The sequence below is a fragment of the Petromyzon marinus genome (assembly GCF_048934315.1).
Source record: "Petromyzon marinus isolate PM22_M1 ecotype Great Lakes invasive population chromosome 84 unlocalized genomic scaffold, UKy_Petmar_22M1.pri1.0 chr84_unloc.6, whole genome shotgun sequence".
Lineage (NCBI taxonomy): Eukaryota > Metazoa > Chordata > Hyperoartia > Petromyzontiformes > Petromyzontidae > Petromyzon > Petromyzon marinus.
Genome location: NW_027422643.1, coordinates 235,001 through 256,764, shown reverse-complemented (window position 1 = coordinate 256,764; position 21,764 = coordinate 235,001). Strand labels below are relative to the sequence as shown.

General features: G+C 55.6%; 1 protein-coding gene across 1 annotated transcript in view; it reads right to left on the bottom strand.

Annotated features, from left to right (window-relative positions):
- Window positions 1-21,764, bottom strand: part of LOC142908506 (tectonic-1-like) — a 61,492-nt gene that overhangs the window by 3,743 nt on the left and 35,985 nt on the right. The window contains exons 9-10 of the mRNA XM_076059240.1: window positions 19,345-19,507; window positions 2,529-2,666 (exon numbers count right to left, since the gene is read on the bottom strand). Coding sequence (XP_075915355.1) covers window positions 2,529-2,666; window positions 19,345-19,507 — 301 coding nt within the window. The remainder of the gene's footprint in view (window positions 1-2,528; window positions 2,667-19,344; window positions 19,508-21,764) is intronic.

Here is a 21,764-nt window from a genome sequence, read left to right as displayed (position 1 = left end):
GGGGGAGAGAGAGGCAGAGGTCAAGAGGTCAGAGGGACACTGACCCTGAGCGGATGGACACATGGGGGAGAGAGAGAGAGGCAGAGGTCAGAGGTCTGAGGGGCACTGACCCTGAGCGGATGGACACACGGGGGAGAGAGAGAGAGGTCAGAGGTCAGAGGGACACTGACCCTGAGCGGATGGACACACGGGGGAGAGAGAAAGAGGTCAGAGGTCAGAGGGACACTGACCCTGAGCGGATGGACACACGGGGGGGAGAGAGAGGCAGAGGTCAAGAGGTCAGAGGGACACTGACCCTGAGCAGATGGACACACGGGGGAGAGAGAGGTCAGAGGGACACTGACCCTAAGCAGATGGGCACACGGGGGAGAGAGAGACAGAGGTCAGAGGTCAGAGGGACACTGACCCTGAGCAGATGGACACACGGGGGAGAGAGAGAGACAGAGGTCAGAGGGACACTGACCCTGAGCGGATGGACACACGGGGGAGAGAGACAGAGGTCAAGAGGTCAGAGGGACACTGACCATGAGCAGATGGACACACGGGGGGGAGAGAGACAGAGGTCAGAGGGACACTGACCCTGAGCAGATGGACACACAGGGGAGACAGAGGTCAGAGATCAGAGGGACACTGACCCTGAGCAGATGGACACACGGGGGGGAGAGAGACAGAGGTCAGAGGGACACTGACCCTGAGCAGATGGACACACAGGGGAGACAGAGGTCAGAGGTCAGAGGGACACTGACCCTGAGCAGATGGACACACGGGGGAGAAAGAGAGACAGAGGTCAGAGGTCAGAGGGACACGGCTGTACCTGTGTGTGTGTGTGAGTGTGCGGCTGTACCTGTGAGTGTGTGAGTGTGCGGCTGTACCTGTGTGTGTGTGAGTGTGTGTGGCTGTACCTGTGTGTGTGTGAGGCTGTACCTGTGTGTGTGTGAGGCTGTACATGTGTGTGTGTGTGGCTGTACCTGTGTGTGTGTGAGGCTGTACATGTGTGTGAGTGTGCGGCTGTACCTGTGTGTGTGTGTGGCTGTACCTGTGAGTGTGAGTGTGTGGCTGTACCTGTGTGTGTGTGTGTGTGCAGCTGTACCTGTGTGAGTGTGTGGCTGTACCTGTGTGTGAGTGTGTGGCTGTACCTGTGTGTGTGTGTGTGTGCAGCTGTACCTGTGTGTGTGTGTGGCTGTACCTGTGTGTGTGTGTGTGCAGCTGTACCTGTGTGTGTGTGTGAGTGTGCGGCTGTACCTGTGTGTGTGTGAGGCTGTACCTGTGTGTGTGTGCAGCTGTACCTGTGTGTGTGTGTGAGTGTGCGGCTGTACCTGTGTGAGTGTGTGCGGCTGTACCTGTGTGTGTGTGTGTGCAGCTGTACCTGTGTGTGTGCGGCTGTACCTGTGTGTGTGTGCAGCTGTACCTGTGTGTGTGTGTGTGCGGCTGTACCTGTGTGTGTGTGAGTGTGGCTGTACCTGTGTGTGCAGCTGTACCTGTGTGTGTGTGGCTATACCTGTGTGTGTGTGTGTGTGGCTGTGCCTGTGTGTGTGGCTGTACATGTGTGTGTGTGTGTGGCTGTACCTGTGTGTGTGTGCGGCTGTACCTGTGTGTGTGAGTGTGTGGCTGTACCTGTGTGTGTGAGTGTGTGGCTGTACCTGTGTGTGTGTGTGCAGCTGTACCTGTGTGTGTGTGTGTGTGCAGTTGTACCTGTGTGTGTGTGGCTGTACATGTGTGTGTGTACCTGTGTGTGAGTGTGCGGCTGTACCTGCGTGTGTGTGTGCGGCTGTACCTGTGTGTGTGTGTACCTGTGTGTGAGTGTGGCTGTACATGTGTGTGTGTGTACCTGTGTGTGTGTGTGTGGCTGTACCTGTGTGTGTGTGCGGCTGTACCTGTGTGTGTGCGGCTGTACCTGTGTGTGTGTGTGTACCTGTGTGTGAGTGTGGCTGTACATGTGTGTGTGTGTGTACCTGTGTGTGAGTGTGTGGCTGTACCTGTGTGTGTGTATGTGAGTGTACCTTTGTGTGTGTACCTGTGTGTGAGTGTGCGGCTGTACCTGTGTGTGTGTGTGTGTGCGGCTGTACCTGTGTGTGTGTGTACCTGTGTGTGAGTGTGGCTGTACATGTGTGTGTGTACCTGTGTGTGTGTGTGTGGCTGTACCTGTGTGTGTGTGTGTGCGGCTGTACCTGTGTGTGTGTGCGGTGGTACCTGTGTGTGTGTACCTGTGTGAGTGTGGCTGTACATGTGTGTGTGTGTGTGTACCTGTGTGTGTGTGCGAGTGTACCTGTGTGTATGTGTGCGGCTGTACCTGTGTGTGTGTGCGGCTGTACCTGTGTGTGTGTGAGTGTACCTGTGTGTGTGTGTGAGTGTACCTGTGTGTGTGTGTGCGGCTGTACCTGTGTGTGTGTGAGTGTACCTGTGTGTGTGTGTGCGGCTGTACCTGTGTGTGTGTGTGTGAGTGTACCTGTGTGTGTACCTGTGTGTGTGTGTACCTGTGTGTGTGTGTGCCTGTACCTGTGTGTGTGTGTGTGAGAGTGCGGCTGTACCTGTGTGGCCGTGTTGTACAGCTGATTGACCATGACACCCAGAACCTTCGCCTGTGAATTCACAAGCGACCCAACCCTCGTCCACAACACCGTCACCACCACGTCCACTGCACAGAGGTTGTCAGGACAAGGCACTACCTAGCAACAACAACAACAACAACAACAACAACAAAAACAACAGTCACCATCATAGCAACAACCATCAAGGCAACAACAACCATCATAGCAACATCAACAACAACCATCATAGCCACAACAACAACAACCATCATAGCCACAACAACAACCATCATTGCCACAACAACAACCATCATAGCCACAACAACAACTATCATAGCAACATCAACAACAACCATCATAGCCACAACAACAACAACCATCATAGCCACAACAACAACAACTATCATCATAGCCACAACAACCATCATAGCCACAACAACAACAACAACCATCATAGCCACAACAACAACAACCATCATAGCCACAACAACAACCATCATAGCCACAACAACAACCATCATAGCAACAACAACAACAACCATCATAACCACAACAACAACCATCATAGCCACAACAACAACAACCATCATAGCAACAACAACAACAACAACCATCATAGCCACAACAACAACAACCATCATAGCCACAACAACAACAACCATCATAGCCACAACAACAACAACCATCATAGCCACAACAACAACAACTATCATCATAGCCACAACAACAACAACCATCATAGCCACAACAACAACAACCATCATAGCCACAACAACAACAACCATCATAGCCACAACAACAACAACCATCATAGCCACAACAACAACCATCATAGCCACAACAACAACCATCATAGCCACAACAACAACAACAACCATCATAGCCACAACAACAACCATCATAGACAGAACAACAACCATCAAAGCCACAACAACAACAACCATCATAGCCACAACAACAACAACTATCATCATAGCCACAACAACAACAACCATCATAGCAACATCAACAACCATCATAGCCACAACAACAACAGCCATCATAGCAACATCAACAACAACAACCATCATAGCCACAACAACCATCATAGCCACAACACCAACAACCATCATAGCAACAACAACAACCATCATAGCCACAACAACAACAACCATCATAGCCACAACAACAACAACCATCATAGCCACAACAACAACAACCATCATAGCCACAACAACAACAACCATCATAGCCACAACAACAACAACCATCATAGCCACAACAAAAACAACCATCATAGCCACAACAACAACAACCATCATAGCCACAACAACAACAACCATCATAGCCACAACAACAACAACCATCATAGCCACAACAACAACCATCATAGCCACAACAACAACAACCATCATAGCCACAACAACAACAACCATCATAGCCACAACAACAACTATCATCATAGCCACAACAACAACAACCATCATAGCAACATCAACAACCATCATAGCCACAACAACAACAACCATCATAGCCACAACAACAACCATCATAGCCACAACAACAACCATCAGAGCCACAACAACAACCATCATAACCACAACAACAACAACCATCATAGCCACAACAACAACAACCATCATAGCCACAACAACAACAACCATCATAGCCACAACAACAACCATCATAGCCACAACAACAACAACCATCATAGCCACAACAACAACAACCATCATAGCCACAACAACAACAACCATCATAGCCACAACAACAACAACCATCATAGCCACAACAACAACCATCATAACCACAACAACAACAACCATCATAGCCACAACAACAACAACCATCATAGCCACAACAACAACAACCATCATAGCCACAACAACAACAACCATCATAGCCACAACAACAACAACCATCATAGCCACAACAACCATCATAGCCACAACAACAACCATCATCGCCACAACAACAACAACCATCATAGCCACAACAACAACAACCATCATAGCCACAACAATAACAACCATCATAGCCACAACAACTATCATCATAGCCACAACAACAACAACCATCATAGCAACATCAACAACCATCATAGCCACAACAACAACAACCATCATAGCAACATCAACAACAACAACCATCATAGCCACAACAACCATCATAGCCACAACAACAACAACCATCATAGCCACAACAACAACCATCATAGCCACAACAACAACCATCAGAGCCACAACAACAACAACCATCATAACCACAACAACAACAACCATCATAGCCACAACAACAACAACCATCATAGCCACAACAACAACAACCATCATAGCCACAACAACAACAACCATCATAGCCACAACAACAACAACCATCATAGCCACAACAACAACAACCATCATAGCCACAACAACAACAACCATCATAGCCACAACAACAACCATCATAACCACAACAACAACAACCATCATAGCCACAACAACAACAACCATCATAGCCACAACAACAACAACCATCATAGCCACAACAACCATCATAGCCACAACAACAACAACCATCATAGCCACAACAACCATCATAGCCACAACAACAACCATCATCGCCACAACAACAACAACCATCATAGCCACAACAACAACAACCATCATAGCCACAACAATAACAACCATCATAGCCACAACAACTATCATCATAGCCACAACAACAACAACCATCATAGCAACATCAACAACCATCATAGCCACAACAACAACAACCATCATAGCAACATCAACAACAACAACCATCATAGCCACAACAACCATCATAGCCACAACAACAACAACCATCATAGCCACAACAACAACCATCATAGCCACAACAACAACAACCATCATAGCAACATCAACAACCATCATAGCCACAACAACAACAACCATCATAGCCACAACAACAACCATCATAGCCATAACAACAACCATCATAGCCACAACAACATCAACAACAACCATCATAGCCACAACAACAACCATCATAGCCACAACAACAACAACCATCATAGCCACAACAACAACAACCATCATAGCCACAACAACAACCATCATAGCCACAACAACAAACATCATAGCCACAACAACAACAACCATCATAGCCACAACAACAACCATCATAGCCACAACATCAACAACAACCATCATAGCCACAACAACAACAACAACAACCATCATAGCCACAACAACAACCATCATAGCCACAACAACAACCATCATAGCCACAACATCAACAACAACCATCATAGCCACAACAACAACAACAACAACCATCATAGCCACAACAACAACCATCATAGCCACAACAACAACCATCATAGCCACAACAACATCAACAACAACCATCATAGCCGCAACAACAACAACCATCATAGCCACAACAACAACAACAACCATCATAGCCACAACAACAACAACCATCATAGCCACAACAACAACAACCATCATAGCCACAACAACAACAACCATCATACTCTTTGGTTCTATTGGGTAAAGTCACGTAGGTGAAGGAGGACAGCAGACAGTCTCGTCCCTTCACCTGATGAAGGCCGCTTGTGTTGTGGTCGAAACGTCGTGATTTTTTGTTATTTTATTTTCACCTACGTGGTGACTTTACCCAATAGAACCAAAGAGTATGGATCCTAGCAGTCACGAAAGCTTTAAATCTAGAACAACCATCATAGCCACAACAACAACAACCATCGGCGGGTGAGTGAGTGAATGAGTGAGTGAGTGGGTGAGTGAGTGGGTGAGTGAGTGAGTGGGTGAGTTAGTGAGTGGGTAAGTGGGTGAGTGAGTGGGTGAGTGAGTGGGTGAGTGAGTGAGTGGGTGAGTGAGTGGGTAAGTGGGTGAGTGAGTGGATGAGTGAGTGAGTGAGTGGATGAGTGGGTGGGTGAGTGAGTGAGTGGCTGAGTGAGTGAGTGAGTGTGTGAGTGAGTGAGTGGCCATGTGAGCGAGAGAGTGAGTGACTGACTGAGTGAGCGAGCGACCGTGTGAGCGAGCGAGCGTGTGACTGAGCGTGTGACTGAGCGTGTGACTGAGTGAGTGACTGAGCGAGTGACTGAGTGAGTGACTGAGCGAGCGAGTGACTGAGCGTGTGACTGAGCGTGTGACTGAGCGTGTGACTGAGCATGTGACTGACTGAGCGTGTGACTGAGCGACCGAGCGAGTGGCTGAGTGTGTGACTGAGCGTCTGACTGAGCGAGTGACTGAGCGAGCGTGTGACTGAGCGAGCGAGCGAGTGACCGAGCGTGTGACTGAGCGAGTGACTGAGCGAGTGACTGAGCGAGTGACTGAGTGAGTGACTGAGTGAGTGACTGAACGTGTGACTGAGCGTGTGACTGAGCGAGTGACTGAGCGAGTGACCGAGCGAGTGACTGAGCGAGTGACTGAGCGAGTGACTGAACGTGTGACTGAGCGAGCGAGTGACTGAGCGAGTGACTGAGCGTGTGACTGAGCATGTGACCGAGTGAGTGACTGAGCGTGTGACTGAGCATGTGACCGAGTGAGTGACTGAGCGTGTGACTGAGCGTGTGACTGAGCGAGTGACTGAGCGAGTGACTGAGCATGTGACTGAGCGAGTGACTGAGCGTGTGACTGAGCGTGTGACTGAGTGAGTGAGTGACTGAGCGAGTGACTGAGCATGTGACTGAGCGAGTGACTGAGCGTGTGACTGAGCATGTGACCGAGTGAGTGACTGAGCGTGTGACTGAGCGAGCGTGTGACTGAGCGAGTGACTGAGCGAGTGACTGAGCGTGTGACCGAGCGAGTGACTGAGCGTGTGACTGAGCGAGCGTGTGACTGAGCGAGTGACTGAGCGTGTGACTGAGCGAGTGACTGAGCGAGTGACTGAGCGTGTGACCGAGCGAGTGACTGAGCGTGTGATTGAGCGAGTGACTGAGCGAGTGACTGAGCGTGTGACTGAGCGTGTGACTGAGCGTGTGACTGAGTGAGTGACTGAGCGAGTGACTGAGTGAGTGACTGAGCGAGCGAGTGACTGAGCGTGTGACTGAGCGTGTGACTGAGCGTGTGACTGACTGAGCGTGTGACTGAGCGACCGAGCGAGTGGCTGAGTGTGTGACTGAGCGTCTGACTGAGCGAGTGACTGAGCGAGCGTGTGACTGAGCGAGCGAGCGAGTGACCGAGCGTGTGACTGAGCGAGTGACTGAGCGAGTGACTGAGTGAGTGACTGAGTGAGTGACTGAACGTGTGACTGAGCGTGTGACTGAGCGAGTGACTGAGCGAGTGACCGAGCGAGTGACTGAGCGAGTGACTGAGCGAGTGACTGAACGTGTGACTGAGCGAGCGAGTGACTGAGCGAGTGACTGAGCGTGTGACTGAGCATGTGACCGAGTGAGTGACTGAGCGTGTGACTGAGCATGTGACCGAGTGAGTGACTGAGCGAGTGACTGAGCATGTGACTGAGCGAGTGACTGAGCGAGTGACTGAGCATGTGACCGAGTGAGTGACTGAGCGTGTGACTGAGCGAGCGTGTGACCGAGCGAGTGACTGAGCGTGTGACTGAGCGAGCGTGTGACTGAGCGAGTGACTGAGCGTGTGACTGAGCGAGTGACTGAGCGAGTGACTGAGCGTGTGACCGAGCGAGTGACTGAGCGTGTGACTGAGCGAGTGACTGAGCGTGTGACTGAGCGTGTGACTGAGCGTGTGACTGAGTGAGTGACTGAGCGTGTGACTGAGCGTGTGACTGAGCGAGTGACTGAGCGTGTGACTGAGCGAGTGACTGAGCGTGTGACTGAGCGAGTGACTGAGCATGTGACTGAGTGAGCGAGTGACTGAGCGAGTGACTGAGCGTGTGACTGAGCGAGTGACTGAGTGAGTGACTGAGCGTGTGACTGAGCGTGTGACTGAGTGAGCGAGTGACTGAGCGAGTGACTGAGCGTGTGACTGAGCGTGTGACTGAGCGAGTGACTGAGCGTGTGACTGAGCGAGTGACTGAGCGTGTGACTGAGCGTGTGACTGAGCGAGTGACTGAGCGAGTGACTGAGCGTGTGACTGAGCGAGTGACTGAGCGAGTGACTGAGCGTGTGACTGAGCGAGTGACTGAGCGTGTGACTGAGCGAGTGACTGAGCGTGTGACTGAGCGAGTGACTGAGCATGTGACTGAGTGAGCGAGTGACTGAGCGAGTGACTGAGCGTGTGACTGAGCGAGTGACTGAGTGAGTGACTGAGCGTGTGACTGAGCGTGTGACTGAGTGAGCGAGTGACTGAGCGAGTGACTGAGCGAGTGACTGAGCGAGTGACCAAGCGTGTGACTGAGCGAGCATGTGACTGAGTGAGTGACTGAGCGAGCGTGTGACTGAGCGAGTGACTGAGCGTGTGACTGAGCGAGTGACTGAGCGTGTGACTGAGCGAGTGACTGAGCGTGTGACTGAGTGAGTGACTGAGCATGTGACTGAGCGAGTGACTGAGCGAGTGTGTGACTGAGCGAGTGACTGAGCGTGTGACTGAGCCAGCGACCGAGCGAGTGACCGAGCGAGCGTGTGACTGAGCATGTGACTGAGCGTGTGACTGAGTGAGTGACTGAGCGAGTGACTGAGCGAGTGACTGAGCGAGCATGTGACTGAGCGAGTGACTGAGCGTGTGACTGAGCCAGCGACCGAGCGAGTGACCGAGCGAGCGTGTGACTGAGCATGTGACTGAGCGTGTGACTGAGTGAGTGACTGAGCGAGTGACTGAGCGAGTGACTGAGCGAGCATGTGACTGAGCGAGTGACTGAGCGAGTGACTGAGCGAGCGTGTGACTGAGCGTGTGACTGAGTGAGTGACTGAGCGAGCGAGTGACTGAGTGAGTGACTGAGCATGTGACCGAGCGAGCGAGCGACTGAGCGTGTGACTGAGTGAGTGACTGAGCGAGTGACTGAGCGAGCGTGTGACTGAGCGTGTGACTGAGCGAGTGACTGAGCCAGCGACCGAGCGTGTGACTGAGCATGTGACTGAGCGAGCGAGTGACTAAGCGAGTGACTGAGTGTGTGACTGAGCGAGTGACTGAGCGAGCGAGTGACTGAGTGAGTGACTGAGCGAGTGACTGAGCATGTGACTGAGCGTGTGACTGAGCGAGCGTGTGACTGAGCGTGTGACTGAGCGAGCGTGTGACTGAGTGACTGAGTGACTGAGCGAGTGACTGAGCATGTGACTGAGCGAGTGACTGAGCATGTGACTGAGCGAGTGACTGAGCGTGTGACCGAGCGAGCGACTGAGCGAGCGTGTGACTGAGCGTGTGACTGAGCATGTGACTGAGCATGTGACTGAGCGTGCGACCGAGCGAGCGTGTGACTGAGCGAGTGACTGAGCGACCGAGTGACTGAGCGTGTGACCGAGCGAGCGACTGAGCGAGCGAGTGACCAAGCGAGTGACTGAGCATGTGACCGAGCGAGTGACCGAGCGAGTGACCGAGCGAGTAACCGAGCGAGCGACCGAGCAAGTGACTGAGCGTGTGACTGAGTGAGTGTGTGACTGAGCGTGTGACTGAGCGTGTGACTGAGCATGTGACTGAGCGTGTGACTGAGCATGTGACTGAGCGTGTGATTGAGCATGTGACTGAGCCAGCGACCGAGCGTGTGACTGAGCGAGTGACCGAGCGAGTGTGTGACTGAGCGAGTGACTGAGCATGTGACTGAGCCAGCGACCGAGCGAGTGACCGAGCGAGCGTGTGACTGAGCATGTGACTGAGCGTGTGACTGAGTGAGTGACTGAGCGAGTGACTGAGCGAGTGACTGAGCGAGTGACTGAGCGAGTGACTGAGCGAGCATGTGACTGAGCATGTGACTGAGCATGTGACTGAGCGTGTGACTGAGCTTGTGACTGAGCGAGCGTGTGGCTGAGCGTGTGACTGAGCTTGTGACTGAGCGAGCGTGTGGCTGAGCGTGTGACTGAGCGAGCATGTGACTGAGCGAGCGAGTGACTGAGCATGTGACTGAGCGAGTGACTGAGCGTGTGACCGAGCGAGCGAGCGACCGAGCGAGCGTGTGACTGAGCATGTGACCGAGCGAGTGACTGAGCAAGCGACCGAGCGAGTGACTGAGCGTGTGACTGAGCATGTGACTGAGTGAGTGTGTGACTGAGCGTGTGACTGAGCATGTGACTGAGCATGTGACTGAGCGTGTGACTGAGCATGTGACTGAGCCAGCGACCGAGCGTGTGACTGAGCGTGTAACCGAGTGAGTGAGTGACTGAGTGAGCGTGTGACTGAGCGTGTGACTGAGCGAGTGACTGAGCGTGTGACTGAGCGAGTGACTGAGTGAGTGACTGAGCGAGCGAGCGAGCGACCGAGCGAGTGAGTGACTGAGCATGTGACTGAGCGTGTGACTGAGCATGTGACTGAGCGAGTGACTGAGCGAGCGACCAAGCGAGCGAGTGACTGAGCGTGTGACTGAGCGTGTGACTGAGCGTGTGACTGAGCATGTGACTGAGCGTGCGACCGAGCGAGCATGTGACTGAGCATGTGACTGAGCGTGTGACTGAGCATGTGACTGAGCATGTGACTGAGCGTGTGACTGAGCATGTGACTGAGCGTGTGACTGAGCGACCGAGCGAGTGGCTGAGTGTGTGACTGAGCGTCTGACTGAGCGAGTGACTGAGCGAGCGTGTGACTGAGCGAGCGAGCGAGTGACCGAGCGTGTGACTGAGCGAGTGACTGAGCGAGTGACTGAGCAAGTGACTGAGCGAGCGTGTGACTGAGCGTGTGACTGAGCGAGTGACTGAGCCAGCGACCGAGCGTGTGACTGAGCATGTGACTGAGCGAGCGAGTGACTGAGCGAGTGACTGAGTGTGTGACTGAGCGAGTGACTGAGCGAGCGAGTGACTGAGTGAGTGACTGAGCGAGTGACTGAGCATGTGACTGAGCGTGTGACTGAGCGAGCGTGTGACTGAGCGTGTGACTGAGCGAGCGTGTGACTGAGTGACTGAGTGACTGAGCGAGTGACTGAGCATGTGACTGAGCGAGTGACTGAGCATGTGACTGAGCGAGTGACTGAGCGTGTGACCGAGCGAGCGACTGAGCGAGCGTGTGACTGAGCGTGTGACTGAGCATGTGACTGAGCATGTGACTGAGCGTGCGACCGAGCGAGCGTGTGACTGAGCGAGTGACTGAGCGACCGAGTGACTGAGCGTGTGACCGAGCGAGCGACTGAGCGAGCGAGTGACCGAGCGAGTGACTGAGCATGTGACCGAGCGAGTGACCGAGCGAGTGACCGAGCGAGTAACCGAGCGAGCGACCGAGCAAGTGACTGAGCGTGTGACTGAGTGAGTGTGTGACTGAGCGTGTGACTGAGCGTGTGACTGAGCATGTGACTGAGCGTGTGACTGAGCATGTGACTGAGCGTGTGATTGAGCATGTGACTGAGCCAGCGACCGAGCGTGTGACTGAGCGAGTGACCGAGCGAGTGTGTGACTGAGCGAGTGACTGAGCATGTGACTGAGCCAGCGACCGAGCGAGTGACCGAGCGAGCGTGTGACTGAGCATGTGACTGAGCGTGTGACTGAGTGAGTGACTGAGCGAGTGACTGAGCGAGTGACTGAGCGAGCATGTGACTGAGCATGTGACTGAGCATGTGACTGAGCGTGTGACTGAGCTTGTGACTGAGCGAGCGTGTGGCTGAGCGTGTGACTGAGCGAGCGTGTGACTGAGCGAGCGAGTGACTGAGCATGTGACTGAGCGAGTGACTGAGCGTGTGACCGAGCGAGCGAGCGACCGAGCGAGCGTGTGACTGAGCATGTGACCGAGCGAGTGACTGAGCAAGCGACCGAGCGAGTGACTGAGCGTGTGACTGAGCATGTGACTGAGTGAGTGTGTGACTGAGCGTGTGACTGAGCATGTGACTGAGCATGTGACTGAGCGTGTGACTGAGCATGTGACTGAGCCAGCGACCGAGCGTGTGACTGAGCGTGTAACCGAGTGAGTGAGTGACTGAGTGAGCGTGTGACTGAGCGTGTGACTGAGCGAGTGACTGAGCGTGTGACTGAGCGAGTGACTGAGTGAGTGACTGAGCGAGCGAGCGAGCGACCGAGCGAGTGAGTGACTGAGCATGTGACTGAGCGTGTGACTGAGCATGTGACTGAGCGAGTGACTGAGCGAGCGACCAAGCGAGCGAGTGACTGAGCGTGTGACTGAGCGTGTGACTGAGCGTGTGACTGAGCGTGCGACCGAGCGAGCATGTGACTGAGCATGTGACTGAGCGTGTGACTGAGCATGTGACTGAGCATGTGACTGAGCGTGTGACTGAGCATGTGACTGAGCGTGTGACTGAGCGACCGAGCGAGTGGCTGAGTGTGTGACTGAGCGTCTGACTGAGCGAGTGACTGAGCGAGCGTGTGACTGAGCGAGCGAGCGAGTGACCGAGCGTGTGACTGAGCGAGTGACTGAGCGAGTGACTGAGCGAGTGACTGAGTGAGTGACTGAGTGAGTGACTGAACGTGTGACTGAGCGTGTGACTGAGCGAGTGACTGAGCGAGTGACCGAGCGAGTGACTGAGCGAGTGACTGAGCGAGTGACTGAACGTGTGACTGAGCGAGCGAGTGACTGAGCGAGTGACTGAGCGTGTGACTGAGCATGTGACCGAGTGAGTGACTGAGCGTGTGACTGAGCATGTGACCGAGTGAGTGACTGAGCGTGTGACTGAGCGTGTGACTGAGCGAGTGACTGAGCGAGTGACTGAGCATGTGACTGAGCGAGTGACTGAGCGTGTGACTGAGCGTGTGACTGAGTGAGTGAGTGACTGAGCGAGTGACTGAGCATGTGACTGAGCGAGTGACTGAGCGTGTGACTGAGCATGTGACCGAGTGAGTGACTGAGCGTGTGACTGAGCGAGCGTGTGACCGAGCGAGTGACTGAGCGTGTGACTGAGCGAGCGTGTGACTGAGCGAGTGACTGAGCGTGTGACTGAGCGAGTGACTGAGCGAGTGACTGAGCGTGTGACCGAGCGAGTGACTGAGCGTGTGACTGAGCGAGTGACTGAGCGTGTGACTGAGCGTGTGACTGAGCGTGTGACTGAGCGAGTGACTGAGCGTGTGACTGAGTGAGTGACTGAGCGTGTGACTGAGCGTGTGACTGAGCGAGTGACTGAGCGTGTGACTGAGCGAGTGACTGAGCGTGTGACTGAGCGAGTGACTGAGCATGTGACTGAGTGAGCGAGTGACTGAGCGAGTGACTGAGCGTGTGACTGAGCGAGTGACTGAGTGAGTGACTGAGCGTGTGACTGAGCGTGTGACTGAGTGAGCGAGTGACTGAGCGAGTGACTGAGCGTGTGACTGAGCGAGTGACTGAGCGAGTGACTGAGCGTGTGACTGAGCGAGTGACTGAGCGTGTGACTGAGCGTGTGACTGAGCGAGTGACTGAGCGAGTGACTGAGCGTGTGACTGAGCGAGTGACTGAGCGAGTGACTGAGCGTGTGACTGAGCGAGTGACTGAGCGTGTGACTGAGCGAGTGACTGAGCGTGTGACTGAGCGAGTGACTGAGCATGTGACTGAGTGAGCGAGTGACTGAGCGAGTGACTGAGCGTGTGACTGAGCGAGTGACTGAGTGAGTGACTGAGCGTGTGACTGAGCGTGTGACTGAGTGAGCGAGTGACTGAGCGAGTGACTGAGCGAGTGACTGAGCGAGCGTGTGACTGAGCGAGTGACTGAGCGTGTGACTGAGCGTGTGACTGAGCGAGTGACTGAGCGAGTGACCAAGCGTGTGACTGAGCGAGCGTGTGACTGAGTGAGTGACTGAGCGAGCGTGTGACTGAGCGAGTGACTGAGCGTGTGACTGAGCGAGTGACTGAGCGTGTGACTGAGCGAGTGACTGAGCGTGTGACTGAGTGAGTGACTGAGCATGTGACTGAGCGAGTGACTGAGCGAGTGTGTGACTGAGCGAGTGACTGAGCGTGTGACTGAGCGTGTGACTGAGCGAGTGACTGAGCGTGTGACTGAGCGTGTGACTGAGCGAGTGACTGAGCGTGTGACTGAGTGAGTGACTGAGCGTGTGACTGAGCGTGTGACTGAGCGAGTGACTGAGCGTGTGACTGAGCGAGTGACTGAGCGTGTGACTGAGCGAGTGACTGAGCATGTGACTGAGTGAGCGAGTGACTGAGCGAGTGACTGAGCGTGTGACTGAGCGAGTGACTGAGTGAGTGACTGAGCGTGTGACTGAGCGTGTGACTGAGTGAGCGAGTGACTGAGCGAGTGACTGAGCGTGTGACTGAGCGAGTGACTGAGCGAGTGACTGAGCGTGTGACTGAGCGAGTGACTGAGCGTGTGACTGAGCGTGTGACTGAGCGAGTGACTGAGCGAGTGACTGAGCGTGTGACTGAGCGAGTGACTGAGCGAGTGACTGAGCGTGTGACTGAGCGAGTGACTGAGCGTGTGACTGAGCGAGTGACTGAGCGTGTGACTGAGCGAGTGACTGAGCATGTGACTGAGTGAGCGAGTGACTGAGCGAGTGACTGAGCGTGTGACTGAGCGAGTGACTGAGTGAGTGACTGAGCGTGTGACTGAGCGTGTGACTGAGTGAGCGAGTGACTGAGCGAGTGACTGAGCGAGTGACTGAGCGAGCGTGTGACTGAGCGAGTGACTGAGCGTGTGACTGAGCGTGTGACTGAGCGAGTGACTGAGCGAGTGACCAAGCGTGTGACTGAGCGAGCGTGTGACTGAGTGAGTGACTGAGCGAGCGTGTGACTGAGCGAGTGACTGAGCGTGTGACTGAGCGAGTGACTGAGCGTGTGACTGAGCGAGTGACTGAGCGTGTGACTGAGTGAGTGACTGAGCATGTGACTGAGCGAGTGACTGAGCGAGTGTGTGACTGAGCGAGTGACTGAGCGTGTGACTGAGCCAGCGACCGAGCGAGTGACCGAGCGAGCGTGTGACTGAGCATGTGACTGAGCATGTGACTGAGTGAGTGACTGAGCGAGTGACTGAGCGAGTGACTGAGCGAGCATGTGACTGAGCGAGTGACTGAGCGAGTGACTGAGCGAGCGTGTGACTGAGCGTGTGACTGAGTGAGTGACTGAGCGAGCGAGTGACTGAGTGAGTGACTGAGCATGTGACCGAGCGAGCGAGCGACTGAGCGTGTGACTGAGTGAGTGACTGAGCAAGTGACTGAGCGAGCGTGTGACTGAGCGTGTGACTGAGCGAGTGACTGAGCCAGCGACCGAGCGTGTGACTGAGCATGTGACTGAGCGAGCGAGTGACTGAGCGAGTGACTGAGTGTGTGACTGAGCGAGTGACTGAGCGAGCGAGTGACTGAGTGAGTGACTGAGCGAGTGACTGAGCATGTGACTGAGCGTGTGACTGAGCGAGCGTGTGACTGAGCGTGTGACTGAGCGAGCGTGTGACTGAGTGACTGAGTGACTGAGCGAGTGACTGAGCATGTGACTGAGCGAGTGACTGAGCATGTGACTGAGCGAGTGACTGAGCGTGTGACCGAGCGAGCGACTGAGCGAGCGTGTAACTGAGCGTGTGACTGAGCATGTGACTGAGCATGTGACTGAGCGTGCGACCGAGCGAGCGTGTGACTGAGCGAGTGACTGAGCGACCGAGTGACTGAGCGTGTGACCGAGCGAGCGACTGAGCGAGCGAGTGACCGAGCGAGTGACTGAGCATGTGACCGAGCGAGTGACCGAGCGAGTGACCGAGCGAGTAACCGAGCGAGCGACCGAGCAAGTGACTGAGCGTGTGACTGAGTGAGTGTGTGACTGAGCGTGTGACTGAGCGTGTGGACTGAGCATGTGACTGAGCGTGTGACTGAGCATGTGACTGAGCGTGTGACTGAGCATGTGACTGAGCCAGCGACCGAGCGTGTGACTGAGCGAGTGACCGAGCGAGTGTGTGACTGAGCGAGTGACTGAGCATGTGACTGAGCCAGCGACCGAGCGAGTGACCGAGCGAGCGTGTGACTGAGCATGTGACTGAGCGTGTGACTGAGTGAGTGACTGAGCGAGTGACTGAGCGAGTGACTGAGCGAGCATGTGACTGAGCATGTGACTGAGCATGTGACTGAGCGTGTGACTGAGCTTGTGACTGAGCGAGCGTGTGGCTGAGCGTGTGACTGAGCGAGCGTGTGACTGAGCGAGCGAGTGACTGAGCATGTGACTGAGCGAGTGACTGAGCGTGTGACCGAGCGAGCGAGCGACCGAGCGAGCGTGTGACTGAGCATGTGACCGAGCGAGTGACTGAGCAAGCGACCAAGCGAGTGACTGAGCGTGTGACTGAGCATGTGACTGAGTGAGTGTGTGACTGAGCGTGTGACTGAGCGTGTGACTGAGCATGTGACTGAGCGTGTGACTGAGCATGTGACTGAGCCAGCGACCGAGCGTGTGACTGAGCGTGTAACCGAGTGAGTGAGTGACTGAGTGAGCGTGTGACTGAGCGTGTGACTGAGCGAGTGACTGAGCGTGTGACTGAGCGAGTGACTGAGTGAGTGACTGAGCGAGCGAGCGAGCGACCGAGCGAGTGAGTGACTGAGCATGTGACTGAGTGTGTGACTGAGCATGTGACTGAGCGAGTGACTGAGCGAGCGACCAAGCGAGTGAGTGACTGAGCGTGTGACTGAGCGTGTGACTGAGCGTGTGACTGAGCGTGTGACTGAGCATGTGACTGAGCGTGCGACCGAGCGAGCATGTGACTGAGCATGTGACTGAGCGTGTGACCGAGCGAGCGACTGAGCGAGCGAGCGAGCGAGCGAGTGACTGAGCATGTGACTGAGCATGTGACTGAGCGTGTGACTGAGCAAGTGACTGAGGGTGTGACTGAGCGAGTGAGTGACTGAGCATGTGACTGAGCATGTGACCGAGCGAGTGACTGAGCGAGCGTGTGACTGAGCGAGTGACTGAGCATGTGACTGAGTGAGCGTGTGACTGAGCTTGTGACTGAGCGAGCGTGTGACTGAGCATGTGACTGAGCGAGCGTGTGACTGAGCGTGTGACTGAGCATGTGACTGAGCGAGCGTGTGACTGAGCGTGTGACTGAGCATGTGACTGAGCATGTGACTGAGCGTATGACTGAGCATGTGACTGAGCGAGTGAGTGACTGAGCATGTGACTGAGCGAGTGAGTGACTGAGTGTGTGACTGAGCGTGTGACCGAGCGAGCGACTGAGCGAGCGACCGAGCGTGTGACTGAGCTTGTGACTGAGCGAGCGTGTGGCTGAGCGTGTGACTGAGCGAGTGTGTGACTGAGCATGTGACTGAGCATGTGACTGAGCCAGCGACCGAGCGAGTGACCGAGCGAGCGTGTGACTGAGCATGTGACTGAGCGTGTGACTGAGCATGTGACTGAGCGAGTGTGTGACTGAGCATGTGACTGAGCATGTGACTGAGCCAGCGACCGAGCGAGTGTGTGACCGAGCATGTGACTGAGCGTGTGACCGAGCGAGCGACTGAGCGAGCGACCGAGCGTGTGACTGAGCTTGTGACTGAGCGAGCGTGTGGCTGAGCGTGTGACTGAGCGAGTGTGTGACTGAGCATGTGACTGAGCGAGTGGCTGAGCGAGTGACTGAGCGAGTGACTCAGCATGTGACTGAGCATGTGACTGAGCGAGTGTGTGACTGAGCATGTGACTGAGCATGTGACTGAGCCAGCGACCGAGCGAGTGTGTGACCGAGCGTGTGACTGAGCATGTGACTGAGCGAGTGTGTGACTGAGCATGTGACTGAGCATGTGACTGAGCGAGTGTGTGACTGAGCATGTGACTGAGCATGTGACTGAGCCAGCGACCGAGCGAGTGTGTGACCGAGCGTGTGACTGAGCATGTGACTGAGCGAGTGTGTGACTGAGCATGTGACTGAGCATGTGACTGAGCCAGCGACCGAGCGAGTGTGTGACCGAGCGTGTGACTGAGCATGTGACTGAGCGAGTGTGTGACTGAGCATGTGACTGAGCATGTGACTGAGCCAGCGACCGAGCGAGTGTGTGACCGAGCATGTGACTGAGCATGTGACTGAGCCAGCGACCGAGCGAGTGACCGAGCGAGCGTGTGACTGAGCATGTGACTGAGCGTGTGACTGAGCAAGTGACTGAGCGAGTGACTCAGCGTGTGACTGAGCATGTGACTGAACATGTGACTGAGCCAGCGACCGAGTGAGTGTGTGACCGAGCGTGTGACTGAGTGAGTGAGTGACTGAGCGAGTGAGTGACTGAGCGTGCGACCGAGCGAGTGAGTGACTGAGCGAGTGACTGAGCGTGTGACCGAGCGAGTGAGTGACTGAGCGTGTGACTGAGCGAGTGACCGAGCGAGTGACTGAGCATGTGACTGAGCATGTGACCGAGCGTGTGACTGAGCATGTGACTGAGCGAGCGACCGAGCATGTGACCGAGCGAGTGACTGAGCATGTGACTGAGCATGTGACCGAGCGTGTGACTGAGCGTGTGACTGAGCGAGCGACCGAGCATGTGACCGAGCGAGTGACTGAGCATGTGACTGAGCATGTGACTGAGCGAGCGAGCGAGCGAGCGAGTGACTGAGCGTGTGACTGAGCATGTGACCGAGCGAGTGACTGAGCGGGTGACTGAGCATGTGACTGAGCGTGCGACCGAGCGTGTGACTGAGCATGTGACTGAGCGAGTGACTGAGCGAGCATGTGACCGTGCGACCGAGCGAGTGTGTGACTGAGCATGTGACTGAGCATGTGACTGAGCGAGTGACTGAGCATGTGACTGAGCGTGCGACCGAGCGTGTGACTGAGCATGTGACTGAGCATGTGACTGAGCATGTGACCGAGCGAGCGTGTGACTGAGCATGTGACTGAGCGAGTGACCGAGCGTGCGACCGAGCGAGCGAGCGACCGAGCGAGCGTGCCCGGCTCGGACCCCCCACCGTGCCGCTCTGCACCGGCACCCAGTCGCCCGGCACGGCGTTGCTGGCGTTGCCGTAGGCCGCCACGCGGAAGCTGCCGCCGTGCGTCAGCAGGCGGCCCAGGAGCTCGTCCTGAAGCAGAACTCCGCAAGCCGCCTGCCTGCCCCCAGCCGCCCCCTGCACGCTGGGGAGAGGGGCAGCACCGTGCGGACGGGGCGGGGAGGGAGGGGACCGTGGTCACGTGGGCACACACACACACACACGTGGTGGGGTCACGTGGCCACACGTCTACACACACACACACACGTGGTGTGGTCACGTGACCACACACACACACACACACACGTGGGGTGGTCACGTGGCCACACACACACACACACACGTGTGGTGGTCACATGGCCACACACACACACACACACACGTGGTGGGGTCACGTGGCCACACACACACACACGTGTGGAGTCACGTGGCCACACACACACACACACACGTGGTCACGTGGCCACACACACACACACGTGGGGTCACGTGGCCACACACACACACACGTGGTCACGTGGCCACACACACACACACACACGTGGTCACGTGGCCACACACACACACACGTGGGGTCACGTGGCCACACACACACACACGTGGTGGTCACGTGTCTACACACACACGTGTGGGGTCACGTGTCTACACACACACACACGTGGTCACGTGGCCACACACACACACACGTGGGGTCACGTGGCCACACACACACACACACGTGGTGGTCACGTGGCCACACACACACGTGTAGGGTCACGTGTCTACACACACACACACGTGGTCACGTGGCCACACACACACACACGTGGGGTCACGTGGCCACACACACACACACACGTGGTGGTCACGTGGCCACACACACACGTGTAGGGTCACGTGTCTACACACACACACGTGGTCACGTGGCCACACACACACACACACACGTGGTCACGTGGCCACACACACACACACGTGGGGTCACGTGGCCACACACACACACACGTGGGGTCACGTGGCCACACACACACACACGTGGGGTCACGTGGCCACACACACACACACGTGGTCACGTGGCCACACACACACACACACACGTGGTGGTCACGTGGCCACACACACACACGTGTGGTCACGTGGCCACACACACACACGTGTTCACGCGGCTACACACACACACAACAAAAACAACAGCCGCTATTCGCCACTAAGTGGCGGTGACGTCACCACGACGCTTGTGCCAGGCTATGTGCACCTTGAGGCTACCACGTGAAGTGTCGAACGCCCGCTGGCAGGAGGTCACGGGGCAGACCCAGCAGGTGCCACGGGTCGACTGACTGAGATGACTGAGATGACTGGCTGATGCACCACCTGTGCCCCCTACTGTGCCAACCTGCTGTGCTTTAGCCACCCGGCGCTCCGCTCGTTGTTGTGAGCGTCACTCCTCCGCCCTCCGTTGTTGTTGGAGGGCGACTGCCTCCAACTGCCCAGTAGCATCCACGTCCTCCTGTACCACATCACTCTATCTCTTCTCTAGCCCATGCCGCGCCCGTTTTGCCCCCTCGATCCGGCCGAACAAAAGCTGTTTCGGCATGCGGTGGCAGGGCATGCGGGCTACATGACCCAGCCAACGCAGCCTAAACCCAGGGTGGATCGTAGGCAGGCCTGCCTAAATGTTTCTAACCGGCGAAGATGCTCCATTAGGGGGGTTCACGTTTCGCAAGCGTAGAGAAGGGAGGGAATGACTGTGGCCGAGAAGACCTGAAGCTTCGTGCGGAGCGACAGACCAGGTAGCTTCCACACAGCGTTACGCAACCGATGAAAAGATATTGCCACTCGACTGATTCGGAGTGAGACCTCTGCTGTTAAACTGGAGCCGGTCATAAGCACACACATCCACCTACTGTACACACTCACTCATCCACTCACTCACCCACCCACTCACCCACCCACCAACCCACCCGCCCACTCACCCACCCACTCACCCACCCACCAACTCACCCACTCACCTACTCACCCACCCACTCTCCAACCCACTCACCCACCCACCAACCCACCCGTCCACTCACTCACCCACCCACCAACTCACCCACCCACCCACTCACCCACCCACTCTCCAAACCACTCACCCATCTACCAACCCACCCGTCCACTCACTCACCCACCTACCCACCAACTCACCCACCCACCCACTCACCCACCCACTCTCCAACCCACTCACCCACCCACCAACCCACCCGTCCACTCACTCACCCACCCACCCACCAACTCACCCACCCACCCACTCACCCACCCACTCTCCAACCCACTCACCCACCCACCAACCCACCCATCCAGTCACTCACCCACCCACCCACAACTCACTCACCCACCCACCCGCCCACCCACCCACCCACTCACCCACCCACCAACTCACCCACCCA